Source organism: Trichomycterus rosablanca, chromosome 8 (genome assembly GCF_030014385.1).
Source record: "Trichomycterus rosablanca isolate fTriRos1 chromosome 8, fTriRos1.hap1, whole genome shotgun sequence".
Lineage (NCBI taxonomy): Eukaryota > Metazoa > Chordata > Actinopteri > Siluriformes > Trichomycteridae > Trichomycterus > Trichomycterus rosablanca.
The window spans coordinates 27,662,567-27,679,685 of record NC_085995.1 but is presented as its reverse complement, the minus strand read 5'-3'; the positions used below and the strand labels follow the sequence as shown (position 1 = coordinate 27,679,685).

General features: G+C 37.7%; 1 protein-coding gene across 2 annotated transcripts in view; it reads left to right on the top strand.

Moving 5' to 3' along the window:
• tsc22d3 (TSC22 domain family, member 3) overlaps nucleotides 1–15,591 on the top strand; it is a 48,812-nt gene extending 33,221 nt beyond the window's left edge. Inside the window, exons 1-3 of one of the 2 annotated variants that reach the window (XM_063000636.1) lie at nucleotides 12,569–12,881; nucleotides 13,234–13,285; nucleotides 14,358–15,591. In XM_063000636.1, coding sequence (XP_062856706.1) covers nucleotides 12,760–12,881; nucleotides 13,234–13,285; nucleotides 14,358–14,609 — 426 coding nt within the window. In that variant the 5' untranslated portion in view covers nucleotides 12,569–12,759 and the 3' untranslated portion in view covers nucleotides 14,610–15,591. Of the gene's footprint in view, nucleotides 1–12,568; nucleotides 12,882–13,233; nucleotides 13,286–14,357 lie in introns of those variants that run through there. The other variant, XM_063000635.1, reaches the window with a different exon arrangement.
• Nucleotides 15,592–17,119: the final 1,528 nt, after the last annotated feature.

Genomic DNA, 17,119 nt, shown 5'->3' with positions numbered 1-17,119 from the left:
GTAAAGCTGCACAGCTGAGCACACAAAACATGCAAATATGAGGCTCATGGTGTAGGTGCTTACAAACAGCATAAACTGGCTCCATAAGCACACCAATGCATTTTAGCACAGGTTTCATGCACAGATTCCCAGTGGTAGCTCAGCGATTATGGACTAGTAATAAGGAGGTCACTGGTTTAAGTCCAATATCTGTCAAGTTGCCACTGTTGGGCCCTCAAGAAAAGCCCTTAACCCTCAATTGCTTAGATTGTATTCATTACAACTGTATGTTGTTTTGGATAATAAAAATGGACAGTGGTAGCCTAGTGGGTAGAGCTTTGGGCTATCAACTGAAAGATTAAGAGTTCAAATCCCAGCTCTACCATGCAGCCACTGTTGTTCCCTTGAACAAGGCCCTTAACCCTCTCTGCTCCGGGGCGCCGTACAATGGCTGACCCTGGGCTCTGACCCCAGCTTCCAAACAAGCTGGGATATGCGAAGAAAGAATTTTGCTGTACTGTGCGTCTGTATATGTACAGTATATATGATGAATAAAAGTGACTGCTAAATGCCCAGTGTAATGCACTGTTTCTGTTTTTTCCAATATATGCACACCTTACAGTACCAAAACATACCTGCTGCTTTGGTAGACATGTAATATGAGAACCTTAGAAACCTTAGTCCTCAGTACAATGTCTGGCATAGTAAGATTACTGTCTGTGTAGTAAGATTAGAACAGACATCAGTTGAAAAAGGGATTTCCCAGACAGCAATGCCCAGAGGTTTGGTTTATGTTGCTCGTATCTCAACTGATCTAGGACAGAGCCCTGGCTGGATCCCATTTCTTTACTGTGTAAACCTCTGTTCGGTAATAAGCAACAATGACAGGCAAGGCGCTTTACTGGAAATCAGGATGATGTGTTTCCTGGATCAGTATTTTAAAAAAGGTAAAACTCAAGTGTCTAGATGGCCTCTAAATGACCCGACCACAAAAAGCTGTCATTCAGAACATGTCTAGGTAAATCTAGGTCTTCACAAGGCTTGTTGAATACTGGAAAGTGGACTGGACAGGGGTTTAGGCATTACACTTACCAGCCTGTAATGTACTTATATTCATTAACCATTTCAGAAGCTACACCCACCATTCCGATAAACTGTGTGGTTATACTATTACTATACTAATACTGACTGCAGCCCTCCTGTTGCTATGTACACACACATAAAGATAAGATTAAATTCATTTAATACCTGCAACACACGGGCAAAATATGAGTGAAAAGTTTATAGAATATTGAAGTAACAGTGTTCCATATTAAGCAGGTGAATTGGTAACAAGTAAGGGAATCATGTTTGGGTATAAAAGAAGGATCCACCAAAGGATCAATCTTTGTAAGCAGTGCAGGGTCATGGCTCACAAACCTGTGCCAGACATTGTGAAAGAATAGTCAGTCAATTCGAAAAGAACATTACTCAATACAAGATTGCAAATAATTGAATCTTTCACCATCTACCATACATAATATTCTAAAAAGATTTAGGAAATCTTGAGAAAACACAGTCTGTGAAGTGCAATGCCTGAAACTACTGTTGAATATGTGTGACCTGTGACCTGTAAGCTCTCAGAAGACATTGGATAAAAACTGTCATGCTACTGTGCTAAATATAGCCACATGGGCTTGGGAGTACTTCAGAAAACCATAGTCACTTAACACAGTCCGCCACAGCATCAATAAATGCAATCTAAAACTCTACTACATAAAGAAAAAGCCATACATTAATTCTATACATAAATGCCGTAGAGTTCTCTGGGCCCAAGATCATCTCAGATGGACCAAAAGACTTTGGTCAGATGAGTTCTTTGTGCTAAAGGTGGAATAGACCCTCCAGCATTCTGTGTGCACTACAAGTGTGGCTTTGTAGAGACAGGGTGGTAACTCATGATTCATACATTCCATTATGATGCTATGTATTTTTTACATTTACTTTTTAACATTTTACTTGTACCATGGAAAGGGTGGCACAGCAGGTAGTGTTTGTGCCGTATAGCACTAGGTTTTGATCTTTGGCTCTGTTTACTTTGTTACTATCTGTGTGAAGTGTTTTTTTATGGGTTTCCTTTGGGTATTTTACTCTAATTTTATATGATATCCTAGACTACTCTAAATTTACCTGTCAGTAAATTTAAATAAGTGAGTGTGTGATACTCAGAGGTAGACTGGTGCACCCCCCTGTAAATTCTGTATTAGAGGAGTGCCCTCTGCTACCAGTGTAAACCTGACCAGAAAAGCTTAACAAATGACCATGCTATATTTTGCAGGTACATACACTATGTGGTCAAAAGTATATGGACACATGAATATGAGCTTGCTGGACAACCTATTCCAAAACCATGATGTTAATACCGAGTTGGCCCTTGCTGGTCATAATAACTTTACATACTTCTGGAAAGGATTTTCACACGTTTTGGGGATTATGTCAGGCACTGATGTTGGACGAGAAACCTGGCTCTTATTCACACTAAGAATCTTTAGTGGAGCTTAGAACAGGGCTCTGCAGGCTACTGGAATTACTCAGATGTCATTATGCCAAAGGTACAGTCATGCTACAACAGAAGCAGGTTCTTTCTTTTTATACTTGTTGTCCCAAAGTTGATATAATATTATATAACATGTTAGCACAGTGTGGGGCAAAAACACCTACACAGTTAGGACGGGTGTCCTATGGTATATACAGTAAACACATCTGTTCATTGTTTGTAGATACTTTGTGCCTAAGAAAAGCTTATGGTTATTTATGTAAAGACAAATATTAAAGCTAAAGTAATAAGACATTAGGACAAGTCACAGTTAAATGGATTAACTATATCCTTATATAAATGCTCCTGATTTCAGACAGGTTTATCAATCCCTACTTTACAGTGTACCATATGATAAGCACACAACGTAACCTGTGTGTGAACTCTATTGATATAAACATCTGTAGTAGCACCTTGTTTTTTTCTGCTGATGTTCATACTCAGACATATGCAGCATTCAATGCTAAGCTCAAGGCCAAATGTAACCAGTTCGTTACACAACATACCATCAAGTGCAAAATAGTTATAAAGGAACAGTTTGTTCATGTCCATCTGTTTAACTTCCTCAATATAAATGTGTCTTGATGACAAGTATCAGGAAAATATTGTAAGTGTTCTGCAGGGCCTAAAATCGTTTCTCATTTTGTGGGGCAAATGCAACAACTTTCTGTGCCAGACAGACATGCAAATATTCAAAGAGGTGGCTGCCTCAGCTTGAGCAATATTTTAATACTTGCCATTACCCTGTCTTATTGCATCAGGGAGGCAATCTGTAACAGGCAACTCTTGTGCTGTGTTCCCTGGTGCAGATTTATCCCACAGGCTGCAGCCAAATACTCTTTGACTAGAACTCTTTGAACCATGTTATTCAATTAAGGCATAATTTGAACAGCCACTGAGAAGAAAGTAACTATTTTACTGCCCAACATAATCAACTTAGTCACTACCTTTAGACCAGTAATTTACAGAGCAGTTAACTGTTCTCTTGGTAATTCAGATTTACAAGGCAGAAGCTTGGTGAGACTGCACTACAATTTGCCAGTTACACACCATGATAATCCCCTATGATTAAAATTAACATTTAAACTGCTAGTCCTAATTAATTCTGGGTTAAAACGACTTCTTAAAGCACACCTGATCCATATAAATCCCAGCTGTGTCAACCCAACTTCATCAGGCCATAAAAACACTTTCAATTTCCTCGCAGACAGTTCATGTTGAGACTTGTACAATGATATTGGCTCTCTATCTGTCTTCTTTAGGGTATTATCAGCTTGTTTCCTGTCTGGTTGCTGCCTATTCACTCATAACAATAACGTCTGGGGAATGATTTAAACATTATATTTGTAAAAACTGAAGCTTGTCATCTGGAGTTCTTGAACAAAGATTTAATTTATGGTAATTATGGATCATGAGGTAAAAAAGCAAAGCCAATTAATGGATACAAACTGTGTATTATATAGGGTGGCATCATAAACGTAGGTAGCTGCAAGAATCAGTGAAATGGCAGTATGGGAAATATAGTTTATAGGTAGTTCTTTACTGGCAAAAAATAATGCAATGATTAATGCAATGCAATTTTTCAAGAATGATGGTATTATTTTTCCGATATTAAAAGTAAATAAACCTGAATCTTTTCCCTTTAATATAAACTTGGCTTCCCACATTATTATAGCTTTCACTCTTGCAGTAAAGATTAATCTCTTTGTAGTAATAAAATCACTTTAATTAAATAAAGCTGATCTGGAACAGTTTTTATGCTGGATGCCCTTGTTGATGCAACCCTCCTATTTTTATCTGGGCTTGGGACTGATACTGCCGATGGCTAGGCTGTTTCTGCCACCCCACTACATACATTAGCCTATCATGTCAGTGTAGCCTCCAGAACAGCTGATAGCACTACAGTTTCAAACCCTGGATCCCTGGATTTCAGCAATATTGGGTTGGTGTGCTTTACTGCTGCACCACCCAAGAGTTTAGTGAAAATAAATAATAAGCCACATTTAAAGAAACTACAGTTTGCGCCCAAGGTGGCACAGTGGGATATTCCGCTAGCACACCAGCGCTGATATTCTGAATTCCTCAGTTCGAAACTCGGCATTGCCACCGGTTGCCTGGGTGCCATCTAGCGGGCATAATTGGCAGTGCCTGAAGCAGACACGTCTCTGCTAGGGCGGGATGGCCGGACTATGTGGGTGGGGTCTTCAAACGCTGTGTGAGGACCCTGATTGGCAGATAGAGGCGCCTGTGCAGAGCGCATAGGTGAAAAAGGGCTCCGCTAAGGGCTGCACGTGGGTCGGAGGAGGCGAGAGCAGCTATATACCCACCTCGACTGCAATTGGGGATCCCCCAGCAGCGGAAGACACATTGACTACACTAAATTGGAGAGAAAATGCATAAATAGAATAGAAAAAAAAGAAACTACAGTTTTAAAGCTATTGCTAACATATCTGGCAGGCTAAATCCTAAACATAGAGCATTTTATGTATGATGTAGAAATCACTGTGTTGTACCCTATATTGTGCATGAAAAAAATAAAACTCTTTGGTCCTTTGTTTACTCCACTGGACTGCAGCATGATAAATTGAATGGCTCAGACATCTGCTTCCTGAGGCAGTCTGGTACTCATAGTAATTGCTGAAATCAAGAACAATTGCTATGCTCTATATATACATTTACACTTGGTGACATTGTTCTCTGAGCTTGTCAAGTCTATTGGTCTGCAGTTCAGCTGTTGTTGCTCCTTGAACTTTCCACTTCACAGTAACAACACATACAGTTTTCAGACCTACTCTAACAGAACACAAACCAGAAAGGTGGCATATTTTAACAGTGCAAGGTTAAACATGACAGACACATTCTACTGGTAATGTTAAGTCTGTTGAGTTTGCATGACTGCATGCTTGATTTCATACACCTGCAAGCAGTGGGTGTGTTTGAAATCCATTAGTTACTAATTGTGTCTTCAGACTTTGGATTGTTGTTTATGCCCAGAGGCTTTCTGGCTTCTTTTCTAATTGTATGTATTAACAGACAATAGGATCATTGGTGAAAAAAGCAAAGAAAGGATCAGTCTTTTCTCTCATTCATCTGGGAGAATGGGTCACTTTCACTCATGTCCTAAAGCCTGCACATTACTCCGTAATCCGTGATAGGAATACAGCTATGAGCTACAAACCGCCCTTCTCACCTAGCCTATTCAACCGTAGAGACAGGCGGTAAGTCCTGGCACAGCCAGGTTGCAATCGATTTGTGCTGACATCTGATAAATGTATTGTGTAGGTGTCAAGTGAAAGTTTAAAAAATGAGTTGCAAGACTCTGGTTGCAGAGCTTGCTTGACAACATGTGAAAATCATTACATTTAGGAACAGGCTTATTACCTGTTTAACATCATTACTGTAATCCATGACAGACAGACTGATCATGTGTGGATTAACTTTCTTTAGAAATGTGTGGATGAAATTAAGTCGTAAAGTATATTACTGATACAACAGGCAGTTTTACCTAGAAAAAGTGCTAACTAAATTAAACATTAAGCAGATTAAAGGAAAAGTATTAGATTCTGAATAAGAAAAAGTTCTTATCATGCATTTTATGATGGATTCATGCCATTATCAGTATATCAGTATTTTAGCATTAAAGCATAGTTTTAGGCAAACAGACTTGATACTGCTATATACCAGTTTATCGTACTTCTTTTAATAGATTAATAGTGAATGTTTTAATAGTTTTAAAATTCTTATGGTGCAGCAGCACAGTGTTTGTTTATCAGAGGGAGTTGGAGACATCACCACCGTCCCTTGGTGGCATGAGTGAGGGACATGATTCGCTTCCATTGAAGCATTGTAATGTTCACTGGTTTACTGTGCGATCATAACTAAGATTGGAGGCTTGAATTCTAATAAACAATTGCAATGACTCATTTTAAATAAAGTAAAAGCTGTTTCCACAAAACAAGTAGTTGTATTAGCTTGAATATTAGACATGTTATTAGATTTCAATAGTTAGGACAGACATTCTACAGATTATTACAATTAACACTGAGCTGTATTTCTGCCTAGTGCCCAGGGTTGAAAATGAATTTAAAAAATGTACACTCATATGCTTAAACATATTACTTACTCTTAGAAAGGTAGTTTAACCACTTTTCAGCATAAAGCATTCTAAAAATGCTGATGCTCACAGGAATGTACCCAAAGAACATTGTGCTTATTTTCCATTGGTTTTTGTTGAATATTGTACAGAATGATCAGTCCTCACTGATTAGCTTAACCGCAGCACTGTCAGCGAGATGCAAATTCTTCTTTCAGCACCACTGCTATGTAATCAGGTTGCTGAATATGCTGAATGAAATGAAACAAGACAGCCTCTTAATAAACCAATACTGCCTGCTTGCTTATATTCTCCTCTATATATCTATAATATGTTAGATCAACTTTAAACATTCATACTGTTCCGATGGGATTCAGTTCAGGTCTGGGATTAATTATTTGCTCTTTCAGAATACTGCTGACGAATGAAAATACAAGAAGATTTAGTGTTAATTTAGTTAAATGCATTCATACAGAGTAGTGGTATAGATTATATTGCTGCAGCAAACACCACTAACATATCTTTTACTCATTCTTTAGTAAATAGAGTAGAATAGAAATTTAAATGTATTAATATTATCGGCCAAAGCAAATGTACTGAATTGATATGTTGATATCAATGTGTATGTGATATGTATGAAAACTCAGTGACATATCAATTGCTTTTATTGCTAATGGCAGACTTGAGGTATTCCTTGGGATTTAGATGAAGGGTCAATTTTTAACCTGATGAACCCCTCACACAAAAACTAGGGTTTTATATTATTTCCACCCTTAATGTGATCTATAATCTGTGCAGTTCATAAAAAAAAACAAATTAAGTGGGGAAAAGTGGGAAAATAAAAATATAAAAAAAATAAAATAGTGGTTGTATACACTTGCACATCCGCTTACAAATGGGTTAAATAGTAGTTAGTACACACCTGTCGTAAAGTGATTCTGATTAACCTCATAAAGTTCAGCTGTTTTAGTAGCATTTTCCTGACTTAGAGTATCAAAGGGATCTCATTGATCTGGGATTAATCATTTGCTCGTTCAGAACTGCTGAAGAATAACAATACAAGAAGCTATGGTGTTAATTCGGGTAAATGTATTTAAACAGAGTAGATTTCGAATAGCCCCAGTGAATCTTAGACAAGCGACTGATGTATAGCTTCTTTTGCTGCAGCAAACACCACAAACATATATTTTACTTGTTCTACAGTAAATATAATATAATAAAATAGAAATAAAATGTATTAATATTATCTGCCAGAGCAAATGCCTAAAAAGTCTATTATATTTTTAAAAATTGATATGTCGATATCAATGTGTATGTGCTATGTATGGAAACCCATGATGAATAATTTTACACAGAACCACTCACACAAAAACTAGGGTTTTATATCATTTCAACCCTTATTTTGACATATAATCTGTGCAATTCATTTAAAAAACTGCATTTATTTAAAGTGGGAAAATAAAAATAAACAACTGAAATAATGTGTTTGCATACACTTGTGCATCCGCTTACAAATGGGTTAAATAGTAGTTAGTACACACCTGTCGTAAAGTGATTCTGATTAACCTCATAAAGTTCAGCTGTTTTAGTAGCATTTTCCTGACTTACAGAGCATCAAAGGGATCTCATTGATTTGGGATTAATCATTTGCTCGTTCAGAACTGCTGAAGAATAACAATACAAGAAGCTATGGTGTTAATTTAGGTAAATGTATTCAAACAGAGCTTTTGTATAGCCCTAATTAATCTTAGACAAGAGACTGATTGGCATCACAAGACGTATAGCTTCTTTTGCTGCAGCAAACACCACAAACATATCTTTTACTTATTCTACTGTAAATATAATATAATGAAACAGAAATAAAATGTATTAATATTATCTGCTGGAGCAAATGTACTGCCTAAAAAGTCTAAATATATTTTTTATCAATGTGTATGTGATATGTATGAAAACTCAGTCACATATCAATTGATTTTATTGCTACTGGCAGACTTGAGGTATTCCTTGGGATTTAGATACAGGGTCAATTTTTAACCTGATGAATAATTTTACACAAAACCACCCACACAAAAACTAGGGCTTTATATTATTTCCACCTTTAATGTGACCTATAATTTTCGCTATTTATTAAAAAACTGCATTTGAAAATAAAAATAAAAAACTGAAATAATGTGGTTGCATACAGTTGCGCATCCGCTTACAAATGGGTTTAATAGTAGTTAATATGGCAACTTATCAGTGACATAGCAATACATTTTACTGCCACTGGCAGACTTCAGGTATTCTTTGGTATTTAGATAAAGGGCCAATTTTTAACCCAGTGAATAATTTTACACAGAACCACCCACACAAAAACTAGGGGTTTTATATTATTTCCATGCACCTTTAATGTGACCTATAATCTTCGCAATTTATAAAAAACAAAACAAACAAACAAACAAAAAAAACAAAAAAACACTGCATTTGTTTAAATAAAAAAACTAAAATAATGTGGTTGCATACATGTGCACATCCGCTTAGAAAATAAGTTAAATAGTAGTTAGTACACACCTGTCGTAAAGTTATTCTGATTAACCTCATAAAGTTCAGCTGTTTTAGTAGCATTTTCCTGACTTGTATTTGGATAAAGGGTCAATCTTTAACCTAGTGAATAATGTTACACAGAACCACCCACACAAAAACTACAGTTTTTTATTATCCCTAAAATAATGTGGTTGCAACCTTAAATAGTAGCTGTCCTCAAGTGACTGATTTACCCCATATTAAGTTCAGCTGTTTTAGTAGGATTTCCCTGACATTTACAGCAAAAGCCATGGTCTGCAATGAGCTTACAGAGATCTCATTGTTGAAAGGTATCACTCAGGGCAAGGGTACAAAAGAAATTTTGAGACATTACGTATACCATGGAACACAGTAAAGACTGTAAACAACTAGAAAATAAAATATGGCACAACAATGACATTGCCAAGAACTGGACGTTCCTTTCACAACTGGTGAAAAGACAAGAACAAAACTGGTCTGGGATGCTGCCAAGAGATCTACAACAGCATTAAAGAAGCCTTCCACCTACCTCCAAGAACTAAAAGTAAACTCAATCCATAGCAGAGAACAGTGCAGAACTGAAACTTGTCACAATATGACAAACTCCTCCGTGATGCCAACCAAAAGATAACCTTAAAAAAAAAAGATAAGAGTTATAGCATCTAGGAAGGCAATAAACCGGACCAGATTAAGAGTTGGTTTTAAAGGAAAAGCAGGTTGGCAACTCATTGATGAATAAACCATGGTAAATAGAAACACTTTGGCAAAGGAGTCTGGGAGTTAAGAGAAAACGACATAGCAGTCGTCTGCACCTTCATGCATCCTCTGCTGGCAGGAGGACACAATTTTGAAACCATGTCCAGCCTCCATGTCCAGTCCAGTCCTCCATGACAAGTGGACCAATTACAATAACAATCCTAGCATTAATAATAAGCTTAAATACAGTAAGTACACTTTTTTGAAGTAATGTGATCAAACTTTCTCTAGGTTAATAAAACTGCAGTTTAACCTAACTCAGGTTTGGGTTTAGTAGAAGAAAAGTAAAAAATTAAAAAGAATTAAATATGCTAGTTCATATTTGCATACTTTTTAGAGTCTCATTTCACACTTACACATTATTTTATTTACTCTGTACAATAAACAGTATTTTCTTACAGTGTATAGATACAAAATGTATCTATAAATGTATCAATAACATTTCTGGAGGTGCTAGACCCAACTTAACCCTGTAGAGGATAAAGTGCTGAGTTAAAACTATAACTGGTTGCTTAAACAATAACCAATGAATAGCCTTCATCATTAGCTGAAATGTGATAATTACACCTTCAGATCTAATCTGACCTTTGCTTGTAGATTAAACTTTTAAGCTATAGTTTGTGATAACACTTTCTATGTTCACACTGGATTTGGATTGGGTATCTTTGGGGTGTTTACTTCGTGATGACCTGCCTGCAATTAACTATACAGCCACTAGAGGCCGATAATGCGACTATAAAGTAAAGCGTAGTGAAGTAAATATTGCTTAGAAAGATTAAGAACTACAGATATTGTATAATTATGAATTCATATAATTAGCTATCAAATTTTATTGTGCAGAGTAATAATTTAATGTCCAATAAAAACGTGATTGCGTTAAATTGACGATTTAAATGTCAATCATTTTCAAATGAACATTATATATAACATTAGTGAATTTCTTTTTGTTTAGTTACTTCTGGCAATACTTGTGTTTATGTTATATTTTCTTTATTTATGTAAGAATGAAGGGTGGAACAGTGGGTAACACTTGCCTACAGCAGAAAAAGCCTGGGTTTGATTCCTTGGTCAAGCTGCCTTTCAGTGCGAGTTTGCATGTTCTCCCTGTGTCTGTGTAAGTTTAAATAAAGTACCTTCCAAAAAAACTCTTTCTAATGTATTAAAAAAACTATAGCATGGACTTTTAGGAACAGAGAAACATTTTGAGCTGTAGTAATAACTAATCTACAGCCTTTATCATGAGATTGCATTTGGTAAACATACCTACCTTTAGGCATGTGTAATCTACCACGGCATTAGTAGTGGATGCAGCTGGTAGACTAGGTGCAGCACAGAAGTATGGGTTCGATCCTTTCCTCCAGTCACTGTCTGAAGATAAAAAAAGCCTGTAAATAACAAAAGTATTAACAACAAGTGCTGTTTACGCAGTACACAATATTTCTGTAGACAAACTGGAACTTTTTGGGCTCTGTGTTTAAAAAGTTCCTTTAAATAAACATGATGGGATTTGTGATAGGACATATTTGCAGATTTTTTTAAAAAAACTAACAGAAAATGCATGCTCTTATCAAGCACACTCTTGAAAATAGGATATATCTCTGGTAAGCTCATTGTCTGGTTTACCACCTCTTTATCCGGGTCAGGGTCACGGTGGGTGTAATTTATTGTGCGAAAGCCAAGAAACACTTCGGACAGGTCACAGTCCATCACAGGGTAGACACACACACACACTTGGGGCAGTTTTAAAGGAACTCAAATTGGCCTGATTGCATGTCTGTGGATATGTGGGAGAGACTGAAGCACCCAGATGAAACCCACTCAGACACAGGGAGAACATGCAAACCACACAAAAAGGAGATTGTCTGTCTGGTTTGTTTGTTTGTTTTAACGTCATGTTTTACACTTTTGGTTACATTCATGACAGGAACGGTTGTTACTCAATACACAAGGTTCATCAGTTCACACAAGTTTATATCAAACACAGTCTTGGACAATTGAGTGTCTTCAATTCACCTAACTTGCATGTCGTTGGACTGTGGGAGAAAACCCACGCATACACGGGGAGAGAACATGCAGACTCCACACAGAAAGGACCCGGACCGCCCCACCTGGGGATCGAACCCAGGACCTTCTTGCTGTGAGGCGACAGTGCTACCCACTTAGCTACCGTGCCACCCCCGTCTGTCTGGGGACTTGAACCCAGGCAGTGAAGCAACAGCACAACCCACCGTGCAGTAGCTGCAGTGGATTTTATTCAAGTAAACAACATGGTGCACATGGCAATAGTAACACGATGTACGTACTATGGTATCATGCGTATCAAAAGTCTGCAGCACTTTGACTTTTGCATGAAACAATGCACAAGGCTTTCGGTAGTAGGTGAGAGTGTTCGGATTGATGCAGTTTGTACATTTGGGTAAAGTTCTGATGTATTTTCCACGGCTACGTGATGACATTGTTTACACTTGATTGTTTGCGGTTGGATGTTCTTGTTTTTGACCCGCACTGTTCCCTGTGCTGCACGAGTTCAAGGAGGAGTCAAAACCGCCAGACTCATTTGCATAATTTATGCGCGCGTCGTTCGTGACGCAATTCACAGCGACTATAAAAGCGAGGTGAGGCAGAAATAGCTTCATTCTACCGACGGTGTTTCTCTGAAACTATACCGGTTTATAGTAAATAGAGCCCGGTCTCTGAGACGCGCTCACAAAGCGAGCAACTAGAGAACTAAACTACCACAATAGTACTTAGTAGAACTTTTTGACTAGTCGCAAACGTGGCGACGAGCATTATTCAGAGCGCTTTAGCAATTAATATGAGCACGGAGATGTTCAAAAGCCCAATGGAGCTCGCTGTGTATCAGCTGCACAACTTCTCTATCTCCTTTTTCTCGTCGTTTTTGGGAGCAGACGTAGTGTCGGTCAAACTCGACAACAGGTAAAAACACGTCTTAAATAACGATATATTGTGTTTTCTTTTAGTATATCTAGTTGTATTCGGGTTAATTGAGCCTATATGAGCGTACTTTGTCAAAGTGGAACTTTGAGGTGTGCATGTCTGGCATTCAAACCAGCCCTCCAACCAGTAGTTGGAAATATTGGTTTACATTGCACCCACACATGTACTATTTACAACCAAAGCTGCCCTTTAGTGCACATACATACACGTACATATTTATCTGTAAACAACCTACCATCATTAGATTAAAACTTAATATATTGTGCACACTAATCATCTAAGTGTTCTATTTATCCTGAGTATTAAATCCTTCCTTTTTCTTCTCTTACAGTGCTTCTGGTGCAAGTGTTGTAGCAATAGACAACAAGATCGAGCAAGCCATGGTAAGAAGGAATTCCCTCATGACAATACAATCCTAAAGAATGAATTCCATTGCTAGGCTTGACCTTCATAACAATGCTTAGTATAGTCATACATCTACACAAACCATTACAGCATTCCTTATGCAGGATTACGACACCTTAGGACACACCAAAACTGTCTGTAATAGAAGGCTTGTAAATGTAGGAGCGTGAGGCATTTTGACAATGAATTATATATATTTTACTTTTGCATGATACAATGCACGAGGCTTTTAATAGTGAAAAAGTGTCCATGTACTATATGTACTTTTGTGGTGAAGTAAATGCAAAACTAGGCATAATATATATTCAAGCAACAATCCCTAAACATAAGCAAGCTGAAGTGTAAACAAAGTGTATTGTGGTTTCTTTGCGCAGTCTTAAATGTCAGTTGTGGCTCTTTGGTTAGCAGACGTCAGTGTCCGTTAGGCTTGGAGAGTTCATGACAACCCTTAGAAAAGTGATTCACCCACACACCATTTGAATATTCGGTTCATAACATGCATTGCATGTTGTAGACCCCATAATTAGTTTATGCTCATGGGGTGCGATTGACTTTTTGGATAGAAATGGTATACATAAATTAAAAGATCTTTATCAGTTTGCTGAGATTTAAATTAAACTTAACCTTATCATTGACTGGACAAAATATGAGAATCAAATTGTCAAATGTCATATATCCCCTTGTGTCTGAGAAGTTATGCAATGGCATCTAACTTTAAGTGATGCATACAGTTTGCTTTAGCAAAACGGTTACTTGAATAGACCATTATATCTAAACATGGTTAAACAGTAACATGACAAGATGCCTAATAATAATAATCACATTATTTAAATATAGGCTATTCCCAAAAATGGAATTGCACTTGATTGTGCTTGCAAATGATTGTTGTGAAGGTTTTGCAAAGATTAACATATAATATATTAGTCAAGAAAGTACATAACAATAATAAACCATAAACATCAACATATCATCCATGCATTAGCCTTTATTTCACATACTCAGACTAAAAATCTGACAACTAACCTCTTTCCTTGTTTTTCTTTTACTCAGGATCTTGTAAAAAATCACCTGATGTATGCTGTCAGGGAGGAAGTGGAAATCTTGAAAGAGCAGATCAAGGAATTGGCTGAAAAGAACAACCAGCTGGAGCGGGAAAACAGCTTACTGAAGAATCTGGCTAGCCCAGAGCAGCTTCAGAAGTTTCAGTCAAAACTTCCGTCGGACTCTCTTCCGATGGAGCCTCTGGACCTGGAGTCTCCCGAGCAGGGTGGCCAGTACAGCAGCATGGGCTCGGCTGTGTAAGTGGCTCTGCCAGGGGGCGGGCAGAGCCACGGCTCTCATTTGAAATGGACCTCACAAGTTGACATCATTGATGTGCAGCTTCTACCAGACCTGGATGCACAGACGGGAGGAAAACCCGTCTAAAATGAAAGCATCCGACGTTCCAGTGGCCTTCGCATCTTCTGTAATACCCGACAATCTCTTTGGACTGACATGGAGAAAGAGTGATGTAGTTGCCTAAGGTTACTGTACAACGGGGCCACTGGCCGCCTGGAAACTGGTCCGGGCTGGTTTTTTATTCTTGCTTCCCTTTCAGTGAGGATGAAAGGGGGCAGACAGAGCTGGCCCTGAAAAAGCTCCTGGATTTTCAATGCTACAAGCCAGGATCGCATGTTAAGTCAAGCCAAGACTCAGTCTCACGTTAATAATTTGTCTACAAGAGTTCTTGTAGTTGAGGACTGTGAGCTGGACCTCTTTCTACCACAGTGATTTTTTTTTTAATCATGCCATCTAAGAATCGCTTGTATTCTCTGCAGTTGGGGCTTGCTGCTTATATGGGATGTGTAGCTTTGTTTTTGAGTAAAATCAACATGTTTGTAAACTGATGATTCTTGTTGGGGCTAAAAATGTCAATACATTTGCTTAGTTCTTAACTTAGCACATGATGAGCAAAGCGATGGAATAATGGAGTGCCATACAGTGCCTGCTATGATTGCATGTGCACTCCTGATTTTATAATCTGCTGAATTCACACGTCAACTTGCCATTGGATGGACCCGAGTGTGTTTGTGCATATTGTCCAAAATGGGCAACATGCCTCTGACTAACTGTTCTAACTACCAAAGACTCACTTCATATTCACACGATCTTAAGCGAAGTTTTGTGTCTTCGCCAGTTTTTTTAAAGCATAGGTTGTGTTGCTTTACTGTGTCCATTGAAAGGTGTTCTCAGCCATGTATGGATGCACAATGCACATTGCAATAAACCTTATGTTTACACTAAAGCCTTTCTGCCTCTGTTGCCTTTACTGTTAATGCAGTTTTTGCACTTCACATAGTTTTTGAAATTTTAAAGATCGAAGCAAATGAAACAGAATTATTGAACTAGTGTGATGGTGCTTAGCTAGTTTGTCGTCAACATGCCTTTACAACTTACAAAAGTTGACATTTAGATGCCTATAAAGTAACATTGCCATTCTTTTATCATGCATGGCAAGTTTTAGATGGCTAATGTATTCTGGTTTAAATAGCCAAAAGCAGTTTTGGCTCTCGATTTTTTTGGAGAGGGTCATAAATTACAAGTAAACAGATTTTCAAAAACATACTAGCACTAACAGTACTGTTATACAATAATATACCAGTAACTTAATGTTCTCATTAATGTACTGACAGCTGATTTGTTTACAAGAGCATGTGACGGCAAGCTTCAGCTATACAGCTAATTAACTACACATTAAATACAAGCTAAATACCTGGTTAAATCGCATCCTAGACAGGGTACCGGGTCAAAGCTGGCCATCATTTACTCATACACCTAGGGGCATTAAAGAAAACCTAATTAACATACAGGCATTGTTTTACATGATGGGTGAACATACCACCTGGATTGCTTCAACTGTGCAGCAGTAAAATATGAACAGGACAAACATGTGTTCCCCTTATGTACATTAAAACAGTTCTTACATTATTCATATTATGATCACAGAGATCAGCCAAGTATTTATACATTTATTATAGGTGTGCAACTAGTCAAGAATAATATATAGAAAATATCACATTTGCTAACGAATATACCAAGTATAGACAGGGCAAACCGATTCCTGATCAAAGTGTGGAAAAAAAAAAAAAAATCACTGACTTCCACTATCACAAGGCATTAATAAAGAATGTCTAAAATCTACAATATGATATTACTTTGCTTAGCTTATCTAAATGCAAAAGCACTGGAAGCATGTTAAGTGTGCCAGTGTAAATGATGCACTGTTATATTACCAGCCATTAAATGTTATGACCATTTATAACAGCATCAGTCAACATAATTCCACACCACATCATGATTTCAACAGCAGGGCATGCTTAAAACTAAGATTATAGCTTTCTAATTGGTATTTTCTCCTGAAAAGCACACCACGTAGTGTTGATGCCTCTGGCATGTTCTCCCCATGTTCGAAAGGGTTTCCTTCTGGCACTTTTTTGCCACCGCCACAAAACATGACTATAAAACATGGATGGACTCGAAATGATCCTAAGGATGTTTTCACTCTGCACTCAGAGTTTTAGGACAGGGCTTGGATCTAATAAGGGTAAAGCTGTAACTCAACATTAGTGATTTAGATTAGTTATAATTCGATTTAGATGTTGGGTAGAACAAACCTTTTTATAGCTTCTCATTTTTTTTATCATTTCTCTAATTTACCTTATGTGTTTGAGGAGGCGCTCGGATGGAGCAGTTGTAAAACATGCTGGCCCACTACTGCTGAGATTTGAGCTCTGGCTGTTTGGGCATCTACAGTCGTGAAAAAGTTAGGACAC